Source organism: Nuphar pumila, chromosome 3 (genome assembly GCF_984573655.1).
Source record: "Nuphar pumila chromosome 3, dmNupPumi1.hap1.1, whole genome shotgun sequence".
Classification (NCBI taxonomy): Eukaryota; Viridiplantae; Streptophyta; class Magnoliopsida; order Nymphaeales; family Nymphaeaceae; genus Nuphar; species Nuphar pumila.
Genome location: NC_143251.1, coordinates 110,323,995 through 110,343,211, shown reverse-complemented (window position 1 = coordinate 110,343,211; position 19,217 = coordinate 110,323,995). Strand labels below are relative to the sequence as shown.

General features: G+C 35.8%; 1 protein-coding gene across 1 annotated transcript; it reads left to right on the top strand.

Annotated features, from left to right (window-relative positions):
• The first annotated feature begins 1,209 nt into the window (after positions 1 to 1,209).
• On the top strand, positions 1,210 to 17,280 carry LOC149843279 (small ubiquitin-related modifier 2). Its single transcript, XM_089999692.1, has 3 exons — positions 1,210 to 1,400; positions 16,557 to 16,706; positions 16,948 to 17,280. The coding sequence occupies exons 1-3, from the start codon at positions 1,317 to 1,319 to the stop codon at positions 17,005 to 17,007; spliced, it is 294 nt and encodes a 97-aa protein (XP_089855818.1). The 5' UTR covers positions 1,210 to 1,316; the 3' UTR covers positions 17,008 to 17,280.
• The last annotated feature ends 1,937 nt before the right edge of the window (positions 17,281 to 19,217 follow it).

Sequence of the window (19,217 nt, the reverse complement as noted above, 5' to 3'; positions counted from 1 at the left end):
CTTTTGATCATCACTGGTAAATCTCTAGACGAGTCGGGGTTTGGTTTGATCGAGTTTCTTGCTGAATCCTACATGGCCTAACTATAATTGGGCGCGGACGATAAAAACCTTGCTGCACCTGGACCCAACTAGCTATTTGCTTTTTATCGGATGGGATTTTAGGATCTGTTTTGAAGGGTTCACGATTACTGATTATGAATTTATGATGAAAATTCAAAAGAAGACCTTATATTGATTGGATATTAAAATGTTTAGATCTTAAATATGAGCTGGACCACAAACATTCAATCGTTTTACATTTGTGCTATAAATGCAAACATATCCGCAAGCTAGTTGATTTTGCACGTCCATCTTAAGATTTACACAATAATATCTAAATTAGGCAAAAGTGTTGTTCAGGCTGGGAAATGAGATTGAGTCGTGCCCGCGGCTCGGCTTGGCCAAAGACAAACATGAGCCGAGCCCGAACATGCCCTGTTCCGTTGGTTCCAGCTCCATCCAAAAGGGCCCTCATGAGGGAAACTTGTTCCACAGGGGGCAGGTGCGACACAGTTTTGCTATGAAAAAGAGTTCAGCCACATTAAATTCGTGGGACCAATGTTGTCAGTATCAGTATCGACTCTTTATGGTTTGGCCAACGATTCAGTGAGATACTCAAGTGAATCGTTCTGAATCTGCCAAAAAATAATTAAAAACTATTACATGTCAATCAGAACATGGCACATTTTAAGTATTTTTTATATTTATTAAAAAATAGCCGTTTCAGGGGCGTGCCAATTTTCTGCCGATACGATACTTATCTGGTACAGGCTGATACGCACCGATACTGACAACATTGCGTGGGGACCCTCTCCATGTTCTCACAGGGGCGTTTGTTTCAAACCTGGTGGGAGAGCGCTTCCATATGAAAGGGGCTGAAACAAACGCTCCCTAAGGAAACTTCTTTCCTTTTCTTTGGAGGGTCCTTACCGTCCTTGATCAGGAACTACTTTTCAAGTAAAATCTCCCTTTCGCACAATAAATACTTTCTCACAGGCTCATTAATTTTCTGAGACGCCTTCACAACCACACGATCCGTACCTCCGAATCTCAGCCGTCAGATGAAAGCGATGGCAGGAAAGCGCGTCGTTCCCCGGGCGGATTCGCTCGAAAATTCAAATCCCGTTTATTCTTTCCGCCCCCATATAAGAGGAAAGGACCACTCGTCTCTGTGTGTGTATGTGTGTGTGGTTTCACGATTTGTTCTTCCGTTCTTTGTTCGAGAAGCTCTCTCTTTCTCAGAAGGAAGGTAGGAAGTGAAATCTAGGGTTTCCGCCATGTCTGGAGCGGCCGTGACTCAAGAGGAAGACAAGAAGCCGATGGATCAATCGGCCCATATCAATCTCAAAGTGAAGGGCCAGGTTCGTCTCCGATCATTCGTCCATCGATCCTTACTACCTCTTTTATACGCTCATCAACCGTCCTCTTTGATGAATGTTTGATGATCAGAGGTCTCTTTCGATCGGTTCTTGTTTTTTTCACTATTGCTTGTATATTCCAGAAAATGCTGCTAAGATTGGATAAAAAATGGTGAAAATTTAGATGAAATCGAATTGGTTCGAATCCATTTCAAAGTGAGTTCAGTAGTCACTCAAGTCCTAGACATACATGAACTAGATCACCGTAGTTAAGGACCATCTGCTTGCTGTTGGCTGTCTTGTTTTTGAGCAGGAAAAAACAAAGTTGCCAGACTAGGAAGCGGAAGCGGGAAACAATACGGGAAGGGGAAGTGAGAAGAGATGCATTTTAAAATGGATAGGAAGTGGGAAGCTAGGAATAAAAAAGCAATACAAGAATTGAATGGGAATCAAAATGGAACTAAAACAAAAGTAACTATTCTTAAATTTCATAATTTTTAGTGTAAGAATTAAATTTTTAACGAAATCCAAAAATGATTACTGGCAATTTAGAGAAAGCAGATGAAAATGAGTAAGGAGCCTGAGAGAAAACACATAAAAAATATGAAAAGTTGGGTGAGAGAACATGTAAGAAGAATAGATGAAGCTTGTGGAAAGCATAGGAGAAGCTTGGGAGAATCTAGATTCTCATCAAGTTTCGGAAGTGAGGAGTATCGTGCTTCCTAAGAGAGTTTCCGGGAAACTGTTTTCCCACCTATCTAAGTAGCTTCCATTAACTCTGAAAAAAAGTCATGTGACTTTTTGAGTACTTGGCCTCAAGTGCAAGTGTTTTGTACTATGGTTTCTGGGTGGGTCTCACAACTCACATTCAAGGAGTTATGATATATGGTCCTTCATCATGAGTTGATGACTATTTGTCGTTGACAATTCTCAGTCGTCTAATAGTCATGAATTATTGGTTATCGATTTTGGTACGTGGGCGTGGCGGTTCAGATAGTGGATGAGGAAGAAAAAAGTGAGGGTGGTCTTTGATTGTTATAATCCTTCATGTGGAACATACCTCTACCTCATAATTTTGCCAATATTCAGAGATTCATCCTGCATGTGCGGTTTAAGGGACCAAATGAAGGACGTGCTAGTATAAATTGAAAACAGTGTCAAGCATTTGCATATAGTGAATAGCAAATTTATCCGTCATTATGTGCAGCTAGTGTCTCATCCCCGTCATTATGTGCAGCTAGTGTCTCATCCCCATTGATTCATGCAACTCTTGCCTTATTACTTGCTCGTATTCATGGCATTGAAGGTGGCTGGTACATGGATTTTGGTGCAATCAATCATGTATTAGGTGATGTGGATAAGTTTGTTTCTCTATTTTCTTATCAAGGACAAAGGAGATGGTAAAAGCACATCAATCACATACATAGGATGGGGTGCTAGTTCTCATGAATCTTTTTTCTTACTTAACATGTTCTCTATGATTGGCCCATATAAACATCAATGACTTCTGATCTTATCAGTTTCTTCTCCTAAACAAATATGTGGCTGTGCTTGGGACAAAAAAATTCTATCCATTGGAGAGATGACAAAACCCTATACTTTAATTTACAAAAACTTGAAAAAGACGGTTTGTTTTGTGAAAGAATTATTGGACATATAAATGTGAAATTTGTGCTTGTGTAAATAATTGAATAATCAAGTGTGAAAAAAAGAACTGAAAATTTCAAGCATAATCTTATTTCTATACCTCAGATTGTAGAATAGACTAACTCATACGCCATTTTCTCACCATCCTTTATGTTCATATGGGACCCTTACATAAAGAGATGTTCGTTGCAAGATGAGAAATGTATCTATGTTAAAGGAATCTCTGTCTTGGCAAACATTGTTTGTTGTTGTTGTTGTTGTTGTTAGTAGGTTGCTAGACAAATGTCAAGTTGAATTTAATGGAGCTTATCTCGAATATTAAAAGATTTACTTGTGATGTTTATTTGTATAGTTGTTGAGTAAAAGACATGAGTTTTTAGTTTTGATTCATACCAGTAGAGCTTCCTTTTCTTTTCAACTCGCGTGCTCGGGTGCTTTCAAGTTCTTCATTGGTCAAATTTTGAATCTTATACATAGTTACTGGAAGCGCCTTCCTAGGGGAAGAAGCTATGATACATAGACACGCCTAACAAGCAGTCACACCCATTTCGACACGGCCCGACACAGGTACAAGTACCGGACATGGCATGAGTACGTGCTGGTCTGGTTTGGGCTGGTTCCAACCTTGACCCAACCCAAATAACATTTGTTTTTTTGACTTTTGACCTGTGGTCGATGGGTAGGGAGGAAGAAGAAAAGGAAGAAAATGGAGGATGGAGAGAGAGAGAGAGAGAGAGAGAGAGAGAGAGAGAGAGAGAGAGAGAGAGAGAGAGAGAGAGAGAGAGAGAGAGATTTCTGTTATTAAAATCATCCAAATTCCCCCTTTTCCAAAATTTCATTCAACCCCTTACCATTTAAAAAAAATTCTATTCAGGGGCATTTGTTTTCAAATTTCTAATTAGATCCTAATGGAGAGCGAGAGCCACACTTGATCCATATCCAAACTCTCTCTCTTTCAATATATATATATATATATATATATATATATATAGCTGTGTCCCCGTATCCTCATTTTTAGAAATTGTGGTGTTGTACCCTCCGTACCTGTACCCATGTGACATAGGGGAGAAGTGTGATTCCGAAGTAGGCAGCGCCACAAAGGGTGAAGCATGGGGAAACTCTCTTCCCTCTCTCATCCCTTTTGTTTCCCACTCGATTTCTATAGCTTCTTACTTGCTTCCCACTTGTTTCACCCTCGTTTCTTTCACGTTTTCTTTTTCGCTTCTCACATGCTTTCACAATCACTTTTAAAACGAATCCCACTCCACGCTTCATACTACTTTTTAACAATTGCTTCTTCGCTTCCGCCTCATGCATTGCTTCCTGTATTAATCTTGCTTCTTGGTAACTATGATTTTATCACTTTTATAGATAATCATAGTAGTTTCAAGTGGATATCTTTCTTGGAATCTAAATCCGATATTTTCAATATATTTGGTCAATTTAAAGCATGCCAAAAACCATTTATTGTAAAATAGCCTCTTTGTTTATGGATAGCTGCTGAATATGTGTTTAATGTTTTTCAGTTTTGTACTTAACAATTGAAATGAGCATAAAAAATCTTGCTTGTGGACGTTGACACAAAAAGGTGAAATATGAAAGCATCAACACATTGTAGATACAACTCTTTATGATGCATGCATCTATACTTAGAGCTGGCACATGGAGTATGGTGTTTTATATAATTAATAAAGTGTGCCGTCCAAGGTTCTAGATGTAGATACCTCGTACTATGTGTTGCATGAAAAGTACGGTGATCATTCTTATGGTGTGGGGCATGCTGATGTGGCATGTTCCTCACATCATGATTAGAGTCTATTCAAGCAAGGGATCTTAGTTCAAAGATTTGGGGCCCTTGTTGTGAAAGGGATAAAGGCCAGATCATCGGATCCTAGGCAAGAATTCTTTTGTGATATGAGATCTCCCTTAGATTTGAGACCCGAGGCAATTGTTTCTAGCACATAATTTCGTAAATGTCACCTGTGATGATTGTGACGAGGCATATGGATGCTTTATCCTCAAGCCGTGTTGATCTCTAGACATGTTATGTTTGACGAATTGACATATAATGTAATCAATTCAAATGAATCATTTTCACTTGAACTCATGCATTTATTAGTAATGGCAATGCAAAGCCGAGAACTTATAGCCAGGTTTGTGTAAAAACTAGTTATATTGAAGCAATGAACATAGGAATGAGATCACTGGTTAAAAATAATGCATGTAATGTACTTATTGTGATAAAGGACAAGAATGTGGTTGACCTCAAATGGGTATACAAGATTAGATACAAGACTCATGAAAGTATTTAAAGGTTTAAGACAATGTTTGATTGCAAAGGAGTATGGAACTATGAACTAATGAAATGACTTGAATTCTGATGAGGCATTCAGTCCTATCAACATAATGAGAACAATTCTATAGTGCCTTATCATTGCTATAACACGTGGATGCTGCTTGCATATTTCTTGAAAAATCCTTTTTATAAATCTCAAAGAACCACGTTGCATGGAGCAACCTATAGACAATGGATAAGGAAACCTAGCAATAAGGCTTTTGTAGTTGAAGAAAGTGATCTATGGATTACAACATGTTTAAGAGCTTGGTTCGCTAGCTTTTGCAAGATGGTTAAGTCCCATGGCTTTGTTCACAACAGTGTTAATTATTCATTCTTTATTTAAGATGCAGAGAAATCCTGTTTCTTTATTATAAGTAAATGATTTAGTGCTCATCAGAAACAATAAATCTCATATTTTGCATGTGAAGACATTTTTGTGGGAATGATTTTAAATCATAATCACCAATATCGTTCTCGCCATGTTTTTTCTCGGGAGTTTTTTTTTTCTCAGGAAATTCTTGGAAAATATCGAAAGTTTTAAAATCTGAAAAATATAAAGAATGATAAAAAATAAAAAAAAACAATTACAAAAGTTTTTAAAATATAAAAGAAACAAAAATAGGAAACAAATACTTAAAATATATAATAAAGATGGATTTTTTGTTTTAAATCTTAGGAAAAATTTGTAATAATATCAATATTTTGTGTTCTAGGCCTTCTAGAAATGTTTTGAAAATATCAGAAAATCTCGGAAAAATATCTGAAATATTGATAGTATCATGATATTTTGAAAATATCGGCGATAGCGGTGACTATATTTTAAATAAATGACTTGGGACCTTTGTTTGCTATTTTCTTGGTATAGAGGTCAATTTAGGGGAGATGATTTCATGACCTATAAGTAACCTAAATGTGCTTTGGCGACATAGTAAGGGGCAATGATGGGGACTTATTGCCTTTCTCAAAGCAATTTAAGACCATAGTGGGTGCTTTGCAGTCTTTAGATACTTTGTGAATTAGGTATCCATGTCATGCACTCACCAAGGACTTTTGATCTAAATGTATTCAAAAGAGTATTGCATATCAAAGGAACCTTTGTAGAAGATTGTTGAAATTGTTCCTTCAACATCTCTTATTCTCTCATCTATAAGGCCATAGACTTCTTTAGGAAGGAATCAAATTTTTGATAGTGAAATGTGTTGTAGTGAAGATGAAGAGATAGTGGTATAAGAGTTAAATGGAGTGCAAAAATGGTGGAGTGCAAAAATGGGAGAGACAAACATCTGGAGAGAAAAAGAGAGAATATAAGGTAGGAGTTAATGTTAAAGTGGGAGAGGGAGGGTTAGTTCGCAAAATGGGGTTGAAAGTGGTGGTATTTTGAAAGTGTATAGTTATATTTAGGGGTAGATTAGATATTTTCTTTTGGAGGGAAAATAAAAAGTCAAATACATTTGAAAAATAAGTGAAAATACAATGATTTTTTTACTCTAGTAATTAAGTAGCATTTTAAACTGTAACGCCCCAAAAATTTTAACCTTAATTATAGTTCAAATATTAAAATTTCGAGATCATTTTTTTTATAAGTTTAAGTAAATCAAATCTTATAATGCGGAAACGATTTTTAAAAACGGTTAAGACTTTGAGCGCGATTACGCTAAAGGTAACAATCAAATCAAACTGTACGAGATATACACATTTCAAACCACGTACAATATAAGACTGAAATATGAAGAGTTTTAATTTTATTTCAAATCAGAGTATGAAAACAATACTTCAGTCTTTACATGATCAAGTACTTAAAACGAAAATATCATGAATACCAAGATCGCAATGTAAGAGTGGACCTTCGAGGATGCAGCTCGACCAACCCTTCGCTCAAACTACTCATCATACTTTACCTGCATTACATGTCTCCCATAAAATGGGGTCAGACTCGCTACCGTCTTGTAAAACAGGCCAAACTCAAACTTAAAGAAAACATATCAAGCATTTAATGGTAAAGATATATTATTCATTCATCGTCAAGTGTTAGACATGGGAGCAACGTCCTATGAATCATTCATTTCAAGCATTCGAATATAAAGCATTTAAAAGCATTTCATCACTTAATATTCTATTCAACCTTAACTCACGTAATAAAGCAATATCTATATGCATTCAAGTCATACAAGTCATCGCATATATATATATATATATATATATATATATATATATATATATATATATATATATATATATATATATATATATATATATATATATAAGACATTCAGATCATTGCATCATTTTCATATGCATTCATAATTCTTATAAACAACAAGTCAAATCACATTTGACCATTCCAATGTAAAACACACGCACATACCTTATAAGTAATTTAGTTAGATATTCATGATACATAGGGGTGATATATTTATTCAGACAATCATAATTGAATCATTTGCAATGAAACTATGTAGGCGTGATGTATCATTCACCTAATAAGTCAAAACTAGTCATTTGTAGGCGTGATGTGTCATTCACTTATACGCTAATATAAGCGTCACAATCATAACTTCATATAAAGATCTAAAATCAATAAAAATCTGATTATCATATCTGAGTTCAATATATAATCATGCTATAATAGAAAAGCCAAATTTATAGATTCATAACTGCCTATCTCAATCAACTCAGAAGATCATCACAATTCATCATAATATTTCATTTATTCATAATAAAGATTTATAAACTCCGCATGTGTATAACTGTTTAGTTATACACTGCCGGTCCCAAGCCCGGATAAAGGAGGAGGGTTGCGGTAGGCCTGTGACAGCCAACATAAAAACTTAGTCATACCCTATGAAAATGAACCAATATGAGAATTTCGTTGGGGCGTTTCCTACTGAGCGACGCACTGTACTCTCTAGGCCCAGAGGCAGTGATAAATGGGCAAGGGTTGCTAGGTCGTCGCCCAGAAGGCGCCCGGGTGTGGTGTCAAATAGGCAAGGGTTCCCTCACTTTGTTGGATGAGTGGGGGTAAAGAAGTTAGTCCAAGACCATAAAATTAGGTTAGCCACTTGGAACATAGGGTCTTTAACTGGTAAGTTGGTAGATTTAGTAGATGTTATGTGTAGGAGAAAGATTGATATTTTATGTCTACAAGAGACCAAATGGGTAGGTGAGAAAGCAAAAGCGATAGAACCTTTGGGATATAAGATTTGGTATACAGGAATAAATAGGAATAGGAATGGAGTAGTGATTGTTTTGAGGCGTCAGTTTATAGATAATGTAGTTGAGGTCTTTAGGAAGGGTGATAGAATTTTACTTATTAAATTAGTATTAGGTACGGATATTATTAATATTATTAGTGTTTATGCACCTCAAGTAGGTTTAGATGATTCCATTAAGCATCAATTTTGGGAAGATTTAGATGGAGTAGTACAAGGGATATCTTATGGAGAAAAGCTTTTCATCGGCGGTGACCTTAATGGACATGTAGGCATTAGTAGGGATGGATTTGAGAGTATCCATGGAGGCTATGGTATAGGAGAAAGAAATGAAAGTGGAGAAAGGATTTTAGATTTTTGTTTGTCCTATGATATGATCTTAGCAAACACTTGGTTTAGGAAGAGGGAGTCTCACCTAGTAACATTTAAAAATGGGGTTAATACGAGTCAGATAGATTTTTTCCTACTTAGAAAGAGAGATAGGGGTTGTTGCATCGATTGTAAGGTTATACCGGGAGAAAGTGTAGCTACACAACATAGAGTCTTAATTTTAGATCTTAGAATTAGACAATGTCGCAAAAGGGATAGACATAGGATAGATCCTAGAATTAAGTGGTGGGCACTGAAAGGAGCTAAACAAGGAATGTTTGTAGAGCAGGTAGTTAAGGAAGTTGATTGGTGTCTCGAGGAGGATTCAGAATCAATGTGGAATAAGATAGCGGGTGGCATGAGAAAAGTGGCTAAGGAGGTATTGGGTGAGTCTAAAGGCGGTGCACCACTAGGTAATGATACATCATGGTGGAACGAGGATGTCAAATTAGCTATTAAGGTTAAAAGAGAGTGTTATAGAAATCTAAGTAAGAGTCGTGATAATGAGAATTTTGAGAAGTATATGATAGCAAAGAAGGAAGCTAAAAAAGTAGTTCGAAACGCGAGGGCTAAGGTATATAAGGAGGTTTATGACAAGTTGGATACCAAAGAAGGCGAAAAGGATATTTATAGGCTTGCAAAGATGAGAGATAGGAAATCGAGGGATTTGGGTGTGGTTTGATGTATCAAAGATGAAACGCAAAGGGTTTTAGTCAAAGATGAGGAGATTAAGGAGAGATGGAAATATTATTTTGATAAGCTTTTTAATGATAGTCATGCTCAAGATCTTGGAGACTTCTCCGTTCCTTTTCATGAGATAAATCATGACTTCATGCGCAAGATTCAAAAGAAAGAAATTGCAGAGGCTTTGAAGAAAATGAAATCAAGAAGGGCAGTTGGCCCAGATGGTATACCTATCGAGGCTTGGAAATGCTTGGGAGAGAAAGGTTTAGAATGGTTGACAAATCTTTTTAACTTGATTTGGCGAACTAATAAGATGCCTAATGAGTGAAGGAAGAGTACTTTGGTGCCTTTATATAAGAATAAGGGTGATATACAAGATTGCACAAACTATCGTGGTATAAAACTCATGAGTCATACTATGAAACTTTGGGAGAGGGTGATTGAGTTTAGGTTGAGGAAGGTTGTCATGATATCGGAGAATCAATTTGGTTTTATGCCTGAAAGATCCACTATGGAAGCTATACATCTTCTTAGACAACTTATTGAAAGATATAGAGAGAGGAACAAAGATTTGCATATGGTTTTTATTGATTTAGAGAAGGCATACGATAGAATACCTAGGGACGTTCTCTGGTGGACAATGATGAAAAAAGGTGTATCTCTCAAGTACATTAGTATAATTAAAGATATGTATGAAGGAGTAGTAACCAATGTCCGCACTTGTGGAGGGGTGACAACCAATTTTCCTATAACGGTTGGGTTACATCAAGGATCTGCTTTAAGCCCTTTCCTATTTGCGATAGTGATGGATGAGCTTACGAGATCAATTCAAGAAAATGTACCGTGGTGTATGTTGTTTGCTGATGATATTGTTTTGATTGATGAGTCTAGAGCTGGGGTTTTAAGTTGAGTAAGAGTAAGACTGAATATATGGAATGTCGGTTTAGTAAGCAACGAAGTAGTGATGGGAGTGTAGTGAAGCTTGGTGAGCAAGAAATACCGGTGAATGATTATTTCAAATATTTGTGATCCATCATTCAAAAGTATGGAGAAATTGATGGAGATGTAAATCATAGGATAAAGGTTAGGTGGATGAAATGGAAAAGTGCAACTGGAGTGTTGTGCGATCGTATAATGCCATTGCGGTTGAAGGAAAAGTTTTATAGGACGACTATTAGACCCGCTTTACTATATGGTACGAAATATTGGGCAGCCAAGAGACATCATATTCAAAAAATGAGTGTAGCTGAGATGCGGATGCTTAGATGGATGTGTGGAAATACAATAAAAGATAAGATTCAGAACGAGGATATACGTAAGAAGGTAGGTGTTGCACCCATTGAAAATAAGATGCGAGAGAATCGTTTATGGTGGTTTGGACATATTCAGCGAAGGCCTAATGATGCTCCAGTTAGAAGGTTTTAGAAATGGGAAAATATATTAGTTAAAAGAGGTCGGGGTAGGCCTAGGAAGACTTGGATGGAGATGATAGGAAAGGATATGAATGCTTTGAACCTCACCGAGGACATGGCATTGGATAGAAATGATTGGAGGAAAAGGATTCATGTGGAAGACCCAAAATGAATTTCTTTTTTAGTTCATATCGCTGACCTCAATTGTTTTAGGATGAAGGTGTAGTTGTTGTTTGTTTGTTTTACACTGAATCACCTGGTCTGAGAAATGTACAACCTCACAAGGAGTTACCGCCCTAGACGGATGGTCTGCCTGGTCTTGGACAATGCACTTCCTCACTGGAATATACCGTCTTCGTTGGCTACCCGCTCTTGGACAATGCACTTCCTCACAGAGACTTACCGCTCTAGTCGGATTACCTGATCTGGTCATGCACACCCTCACAGAGAATCCTTGGAGAACAATTCCTCAACGGGTACCTTATCCAGTGAAAACTATTCTGATACATGCATCAATACAATTGACCACTCTCAGGGTCGATAGCCATCAATACGGGCATAAGCATGTATACAATCAAAGCATCACATCATATATCATTTCATATAACATTAAAATTATAAAATTACACATTTAATCAATAAGGCTTCATGAACCAAAATTCACTATTGAACTTAAACATTTATCGCATGCATTCATAATTTCATTTCACGTAGCATTTAAATCATATCATACAAAAGCATATTATCCTACGCATCATATCATCGCCACAAAGAACATTGCACTTCGTAAATTGAACCTCGAAGCATGTGTAAATAAAACATGAGTTCTATGCATGCATACGTGAACATGTACATTTCATAATACGAATCAACTAAACCTCAAAATACATAACTCCTACGTAGTTCAAGATTTGCACACACGATAAAGGTCATGCATTTTTCACCACATGAATCGATATATCACCTTAAATATAATTGTCCATCCTACCGTACATCATACGCATATATTTCTCAAGCAAACAAGACATACAAGTTCAAAACAATTTATAACATTCGCATGCATTCTTCCATACAAGAATAAATGAGTCCATCATATGACAAGACAATATATATAACATTCACATTATGCATCGAACACGACTTATACATATCTATAGTAATTATATGTGCACCATGTATCAAATTCATACAAACAAACAAAGCAAGATAGTATGAACAAACGAAAGTATGATGACATACATTGCGTATATATTATACATTCATAAGTGCATGGGCACATTCAAACTCACACACAGGTGTACTTGCAACAAACACATAGTTACACATTCATAAGTGCATGGGCATTTTTCACTACATATTCCGCTAACTGCAATCATGCCAAACATGATCTCCGAATTACAATCAAATTACAATCACAAGAGTCCTAGATATTCATAGCTAAGTGAAGTCTGTGAGCATAACTTATATTTGCAATTCATTTAAATATTCAGTGCAACGACATCATGCTTACACAATTAGTGCCTAAACATGCTCTCTACAAGTTCAGTTAAGGTATCTTACCTTAATAATGTGAAGAACAATGAATCGAAACTCAAAAGATCGAGGAATTTCGAAGTCTACAAAGACCACTACCCAAGCAATACAACGAACCCTTCGTGTGCGATCGCAAATGTCAAAAACTCAAAAAATGCCAATTATAACAAAATTAGCCAAAATAACAAATTATCCTATAAATTATTACCAAGAGCTAAATAACACATAAATACACTCTAATAATTTACAAACTCCATAAAATATATATATAAATAGTGATTTATAGCCCAAAATAGTTCTATAAATGCAAATTATACCCGGATTGGCTTGAATGAACAAATGAATGTGTAATAAATAAATAAATAAAATTCAAAATCTAGAAACACATTTCTAATTTGGAGATTAAAAAAATGAGTTCTTTATTTATTAATAATCCTTAAAAATTACAGGTTTTACATAAACAGTGCTGCCATTTTTAGGGTATTTTGTAAGTTCATTGCATAGTCACCGATGTCGTTGATATTACCAGCCATTTAAGATAAGCTGAGAATATCGGCAAAATATCACTATTTTGAAAATATTACTAGAATTCAGAATATTGCGATAATATCATGAAATTATCATGATATTGCTGTGATATTTTTTAAAAGAAACCTTAACTTTTAAGTATTGTAAGCCTAGTTTTTTTTGTATTTTTAAAAGCTTGTAAAACTTATTTCTTTATATTTTTCATCCACAATCTGACATGTAAAACACAACTCCTATTACTTACAAAACCTTTCATTAATAAACTTAGTTTCCATCACAATTATTAAGAAAATACAGGGTAGAGGGAAGGGACATCTAAGTAAGTGCAATAAAAATCTTTTTCATAAGCAACAAAAAGATACCAAGAGCTAGTGTGGGAGAAGATGAACAAAAACATCTAAATTTTTACCTGCAAGTTGTGGAAGACTTACTAAGAGAACGGTAAGTGGTGGAGGTGAATGTAGAGAAGAATGCATAGAAAAGAATGGAGGGAAAGAAAATGATAAGGATATGTTCCAAATCTTATTAGGCGTTTATGGTGGTAAATATTTTTTGTGGGAATTGGGGTCCTGTGCTTGTATACGGTGTTGGTAAATGAGAATTCGTTAGAGCCTGACTGGGCACAAATTTTTTTTTGGGGACATGTACAAGTTTCTTGAATTCCTAAAATTAATGACAAGAATGAAGAATGTACCTATCCTTTTGAAAGTCAAATTGCCATCTAAATGTAGGTGGTAATAATACATATTGAAACTGCGGATGTCAGAAACTGTTTACATTTCTTATGCAGCTGCATGAATTCACATTTCATTGAGAATTCATGCTTACCTAGTCAACCCTAATTTAATGCACCCTTAATTTCCCTTTGAATATGATCCTCTCTTCTGTTGTATTGGAAAAGTAAATGCCCATGTTTGGAAGTAAAATATTATGAAGTGGAAAATATGTGCATTCACTTTCTTGCTTTCCAAAAATACCCTTGTAAATTTATTTGTAAGTTGGAAACCATGCCCAGGTGTTTTCTCTGGTTCTTGGATATTACATGAGTACAAAATATTTCTAATTTTAGGTTCATTAGTAAAATTGTACTTAATTTGGGTGCCATCTAATAGCAAACTTGTCAAAAATTCTTGTCTCATAGGTTAAATGATTAATGAATTCCTAAACAAATTGTGAGCAAGAGATATGGAGCTTCTATTGTATGGCACATGAAGGATGCTTGTGTAAAAGTATCTCCAAACAAGATACTAAGATCAAGACCTTAATATTCTTGATAATAAATCCGGCACACATGCACAATAAGAACACTTGTGCACAAAAGCACAACTCACAAGAACTCACAAATGCACAAAGGCATAAATATTGGAATCACTTTATTGAGCACTTGGGCTTCGACTCAAAGCCATAAGAAAATACAAAGGGGAGAGCCCCTATTTATAACAACCAAAAGGAGCCTTGGAGGGGCTCCACTCATAGACGTAGGAGCCTCTCCAACTGTCACAAATGTGACCGTTGGAGGGGCCCAATGTCTATTTGAGTGGCCCCCCCAAGGTACCTTTTGGTACTTTTAGAAAAGAAATAAAAAAATAAAAAGAAAGAAAAAATAAAATTAATTTACAATCACATTCATAAAAGTGAATGTGCGTAAAACAGTGGAAAAGACTAAACTACCCCTACGGCTAAACAAATAGAAATATATAGTTTATATATAATAAGTAGATACATATATATTAATATATGTATATGTATTACCTTATATATATAAAATATATATATATATATATATATATATATATATATATATATATATATATATATATATATATATATATATATATATATATTACATTACATGATTAATTACATAATTTAACAGCTTGGGCATGCTATTTCATTTTCTTGCTCAATAATGGCTTAGTTACACACAAGAGATATATCTTGGCTTATGCTTGTGAGTGCGAAGCACATGTGAGTGCCTGTTGAAGGATTGTTGACTTTTAGCTTGAAAGCAGCAGGTATTAGTGTTTTCTTCGACTGTCAGGAACATCTTTTTCCCCATGATTCCTTTTGTATAAATGATAGGATTTTTCTTTCTATTTTTGAATCGGTATCCTTGAGTGGAGAGTATTGATTAGATTTGATGTTAGCATTTCCTATGCTAGGGGCTTACTGGTCCAACTCAATAAGTGGAACAAAGAACATGTTTGAGAGTTTTTTTTGAGGTTGATCTTCAGTTGCTGTTTGAATAGGTGTCACTTGTGCAATTAAGATGTTGCCTTTCTGTCTTACCTAGGTTTTACTGGGCACAGGTAGTGCTGCAGAGCTATTAAATGACTTGCTTTGCTGTTCGCTTATGTCAACACAACAATTGGGTTGCTTTTGTTGTAGTTGACAAGTTTTATTGTGGCCAGCCTGCATGATTTTTTTCTTTTGGTGGTACCAATGAAGTGATTACTATGAACGGTGATTGTTAGGGCAAATCAGCCATAACTTGGATAAAACCAACAAGGTGGGATAGAATATGTTGAAAGTTCATACAATATACTAATTTTTTTATGCGTGGTGTTGACCCCCTGTGACCTTGAAACTCTGGTACTTCCTGCTTATTTTGGATGATTGATGAATTTATTCCTTTGTAACATGGGTACTTCTAATCATATAGCTCAATACCTTGCAAACTTGGCTGCTCTTGGGCAGTTGTAGATCCTGGAAAGACAAGCCTTTGGATTGGCTTCTAGCTGTGGATGATATGTAATTTATTTGTTAATAAACCGGTAGGGGTATGCCTAACCCCAGCTTATGTATCCAGAAAAAAAGAAAAGGGTACTTCTACCAGCCCCCAGTGCTGGTGTCCTACCCATATTAGTGATGAGTACTTCTGGGTATCAGTCAAATGAGTTTCAGACTTTACCCATTTTATCCATCTTATGATCCAAGCAATGTGTATATCTGATCTCGACATCAAGTTTTTACTGTCAATTATATATTTGTTGATTTTTTTTTTGTTAGTTAACTATGTAACTTTGACATGCGTTGACTATTGTTTGTAATGATGGTCCATAACTTCATATATAGAGTATTTTGCAAATTTATAGCTTAATTGTGCATTTTTGTGCACACAAACACATATCCACCTATCAATCTTTTTATGAATTATCATGTTGTACCTTTCGCACACACGCTCGTACCTATGTGGTATAGGTTGTGGAAATAGTCACGGCATGCCTTCATGTTTCATATACTATACATTTAGGTCCCAACGACTGATGCTCATTCTATAAGCTTAATTTTAAAATTTGCAACTCCGCTGCCAAACCTTTTTTTTTTTGCCTGCTTAGTTCAATACAATTCCTAATTTATTAAAGCAGTGAAGCTACACACCCAGGAAATCTGATGAGACAGGAACCCTTTTAAACCTGCTAAACTTTCATTTTTGTAGGATGGGAATGAAGTGTTTTTCAGGATCAAGCGCAGCACTCAGCTGCGGAAGCTCATGAATGCATACTGTGACCGACAATCTGTGGACTTCAACTCCATTGCATTCTTGTTTGATGGGCGTAGGTTGCGTGGAGAGCAGACCCCTGATGAGGTATTTTCATTTTCCAAGTTTTGCCTATGTTTATCGTTTCTAAATTTTTTCAAGCTGTATCTCTCTTAACATTGGTTGAAGGGGCTATGTTTATCACACTTATACTCATGGGATTTGGTTATGTTTTGGGGGTTCATATATGAGGAAATGAAAGGACTTTGTATCTCAATTTTGTTATGCAGATCCTAGTTATACCTCCATTTTAGCTGTTATTGATGGTTGCACAAATTGTAAATTGCAGCTTGAGATGGAGGATGGGGATGAAATAGATGCCATGCTGCACCAAACTGGGGGCGTGTAGTATCAGCATCCCTTGCGTGGAAACTCTCTTTTTCTTCTGCCCATTCTTGTTACTATGCATGCTAACTTGGGTGTAAAGGATTTTCTGTACAACTAGGTCCATATACAAGCAACACCCTTGGAGCTGTTAGGTTTGGTGAAAGTCTTGGTGTGCGCTTTAACTGCTGTTCATTTTGGTCTTGATGCTGAAATATATTTGTTCATGTAGTTTTGACTCATGTAGCGAAACAGTTTGCTCTACCCTCGTACATGACATAGATAAAGAAAAGTAATGCCTAACTCTGTCTTGAATCAGTCTGACTGCATTTGCTTCTTGTGGTAGAATACACCTGAAGTGTTTTCCATGGCCATTGCAAAATTCACCAATTTGTCTTAAATTCCTATTAAACAGACAAATGGCTAATGGAAAAGTGATTTCTTGGCCCTGCCCCTATTCTTAAAAAACAAGTCCCGTAAATCCATGAATAGTATTCTGAAAAAACAAGTCGGCCATTATCTTTAATTATTGGCAACTGGCACTGGTATTATCGGAATTGTGCTCTGGCTTCATTCATGCAATTACTTTTATGTATGTGGACTAGGAAAGTGACATTCTTGAAGTGTCTTTTTAGTTCTATTCTGGGTCAGGGTATACCACGAGTAAATGACTAAAATGCCTGTATGAATATGACGTATACGCCTCGGGGAGAGTGTGCGCAACGTCGACCAAACCCATCTTTAAAAACTTGTTCGACTGACATAAATTTGTGTGAAGTTTCAAATATGATTTTTCTAACAATTTAACCTTTTTGATGTAATATGATGGTTGGAAGGTCACGTTGATCATCGTAACCGAAGTGGCTTTAGTTTGAGCTTGTGAATGGTATTGACTATCTAGGGGCACATTTGGAAGCAAGAAAAACTCGTAAGAAAAAAAAATTGCTTATGAGAAGTTTTGATACGATAACTTTTTAAAGTTTTTGCCTGTCTGTGTAGCATGAGAAAATCAGAGAAAATATGAAAAAATGAGAGGGTAGACCAGCATTCTTTGATAAAGAGAGAGAGAGGCAGTCGACCTTGAGAGAGACGAAATTGGTGGTGGGTAGGAGTAAGATAAGGAGGAAGCTCTTCTTGTGGCAATCCCATAGAATGAGGTGGTGTGGGTGAATGGTTGCCCTAATGCAAAAAGAATTTTTGATGGGAAAAATTTTTCATCAAAAATCAAACTTTTTAAAAAAAAACTTTTTTAAAAAAATTTTTCTCGTTTAGAATGGTTCAAAAGCTTACCATTTTGTCTTTCCTACTTTCGTTTTTCATACCATTTTCTCGCTTTCAAACTGCCCTAAGGAAATGAAGAAAAGAAATTATTAGGTCTGATTTCCATTAGTTACTAAAATGCAATTATATGATAACCTTGACTATTAATGTAACAAAAAGTATGAATTATTTGTGTAACAATTAGCAAATGATCTTCACAAGTCAATTTAGTCGTGTTTGGGAGAGCGCAAAGTTTCTCACGTTGGGAAGGGAGTTCAAGCTCACGCTACTATAGTATTGTCTTTGACTGTGACACTAAGATAGTATTGATTGTCATTAAATTTAGGTCCTTGTCACAGATATAACCCGAGCTTAGTGACAAGTTTTTATCGGCAATTTCTCGTTTTTCAAAAACTCATGAGAAATTGAAAAAAATCCATAAATCTCGCATTTTTTCAGCAAAATATCGACAATAAAAAAGTAATTAAAAAATATATAAATTATTTTTTATAAGAAAATACTAATAAAATTATTTTAAAATAAAAATATAGGATTTTTTCTCGATAAATAGCCGTTTAAAACGTAAATATCACATTTAAATCATGGTATTTATGTTTTTTCATAAATCTCACAATATTTTGAAAACCTGGCAAGAAATTGCCGTTTTAAACTTTCAGGCAATTTCTCGCGATATTATCGCAAGATTTTCATAAATCTCACGATATTTGTCACACTGAACCTGAGGGAGGCAAACAACAATTTTTGGCGCTTGGCTCTCATGATTTCGCTAGGCAACCGAACTTAGCCTCAATATGCGTTTCCTCAATCACGTGTAAACACACAGCGAATACTTTTCTTTTTCCGAGAATCCTGGAACATTGCCGTCACATAGGAGATCGATCACTTACGTGCATCGCCGTCCGTGCCTAATGTGAAGCATAAAATGGTCACGTTTGATATTTTGTTTTTTCCTTA